Genomic DNA, 632 nt, shown 5'->3' with positions numbered 1-632 from the left:
CGCCACCAGCAGCAGCTGCTGCTTGCTGCTGCAGCAGCAGCAGCTCCTTAATGGAGAAAATGCTGCCGCGGGGAAAAGGCAAAAAGCCCGCGTAGCGCTGGTGGAGACAGCGCTCGGGGACGTCGATTCTCTGGGGGGGCAGTCTGCTGCTGTCTGCTGCTGCTGCTGCTGCTTCTTCCTTCCTGCGCAGCAGCAGCCGGTGCTGCCGCGCCAGCTTCAGCTCGTCAGGATCTGCCAGCCGCAGCAACTCCTTCTTGCTGCTGTCAGGGACCGTGGGGTCTGCCAGCAGCGCCATGGCATCAACAGCAGAAGTGCCTGCGAGGCGGCAGCTGCGGCGCTGGGCCCCGTGTGGGGTTTCTTCTGCTGCTGCTGCTGCTGCAGCAGGAGACACTGCGCCGCAGCGCATGCGCCGCGAACGGCGCCCTGTTGCTGCTGCTGCTGCAGCGCACCCCCCTGCCGACGCCGACCCGGGCCGGCTCGACGCGCCCTCCGCCTCGCTGCTGCTGCTCGTGCTGCTGCTGCTGCTGCTGCTGCTGCTGCTGCTGCTACGAGAGGACGAGGAAGAGGTATCCAGCTGCAGCCGCCGGTGTCTCCGAGGAGACGAAAACTCTCCACCCCATTGGCTGTCTCTG

General features: G+C 66.6%; 1 protein-coding gene across 1 annotated transcript in view; it reads right to left on the bottom strand.

The window, feature by feature from the left end:
• The window catches only part of ETH_00040505 (WD repeat domain-containing protein, putative), a gene marked incomplete at both ends in the record, with an annotated part of 4284 nt that overhangs the window by 68 nt on the left and 3584 nt on the right, over positions 1 to 632 (bottom strand). The window contains one exon of the mRNA XM_013373804.1: positions 2 to 623. Within this exon, the coding sequence (XP_013229258.1) occupies positions 2 to 623 (622 nt within the window). The remainder of the gene's footprint in view (position 1; positions 624 to 632) is intronic.

The sequence above is a fragment of the Eimeria tenella genome, genomic scaffold, assembly GCF_000499545.2.
Source record: "Eimeria tenella Houghton genomic scaffold, Eth_scaff1754, whole genome shotgun sequence".
Classification (NCBI taxonomy): domain Eukaryota; phylum Apicomplexa; class Conoidasida; order Eucoccidiorida; family Eimeriidae; genus Eimeria; species Eimeria tenella.
Note: the sequence above shows the minus strand (reverse complement) of the source record. Positions and strands in the feature narration are given on the sequence as shown.